This window comes from Eimeria mitis, genomic scaffold (assembly GCF_000499745.2).
Source record: "Eimeria mitis Houghton genomic scaffold, Emh_scaff6829, whole genome shotgun sequence".
Classification (NCBI taxonomy): Eukaryota; Apicomplexa; class Conoidasida; order Eucoccidiorida; family Eimeriidae; genus Eimeria; species Eimeria mitis.
Genome location: NW_013574937.1, coordinates 1 through 591, shown reverse-complemented (window position 1 = coordinate 591; position 591 = coordinate 1). Strand labels below are relative to the sequence as shown.

The window sequence follows — 591 nt, the reverse complement described above, 5'->3', positions numbered from 1 at the left end:
GCTGCTGCTGCTGCTGCTGCTGCTGCTGCTGTTGCTGCTGCTGCTGCTGCGGTTGCTGCTGCTGCTGCTGACGCTGGTCCTGTTGAGCTCGGCTCGGCTGCTCCTGCTGCAACCCTTGCTGCACTACCGGCCGGTGCTCCTGCTGCTGCTGCTGCTGCTGCTGCTGCTGCTGCTGGTGCTGGTCACGAGCAGTCTCTTGCATGTGTTGCTGCTGCGGGTGTTGTGTGAATGTTTCTATTTCCTGCTGCAGCTCCTCCTGCCGCTGCTGCAGCTGCACAATAAACAGCTGCTGCAGCTGTGCAACAACCGGCATGCGTCCTCTTCTTATGCTGCTGCTGAATCTTCTATACATGCTTGATACATAAGCTAGACTAGCTGCTACTTGTTCCAGCTCACGCGATACATCTGCTGCTGTTCTTGCTGCTGGTGCTGCTGCTGCTGCTGCTGCTGTTCCGGCCGCTTCCCCTCCTCCAGTTGTAGTGCCGTCTTGCTGCTGCTGCTGCTGCTGTTCTTGTTGCTGTTGCTGCTGCTGCTGCTGCTGGTTCTCTGCTGCTGCTGCTGCAGCAACAGAAACTGCCTGCTGCAGCTCCT

The 591-nt window shown here is 58.4% G+C and overlaps 1 protein-coding gene across 1 annotated transcript in view; it reads right to left on the bottom strand.

The window, feature by feature from the left end:
• EMH_0089240 (uncharacterized protein) overlaps positions 1-313 on the bottom strand; it is a gene marked incomplete at both ends in the record, with an annotated part of 420 nt that extends 107 nt beyond the window's left edge. Inside the window, one exon of the mRNA XM_013501401.1 lies at positions 3-313. Coding sequence (XP_013356855.1) covers positions 3-313 — 311 coding nt within the window. The remainder of the gene's footprint in view (positions 1-2) is intronic.
• Positions 314-591: the final 278 nt, after the last annotated feature.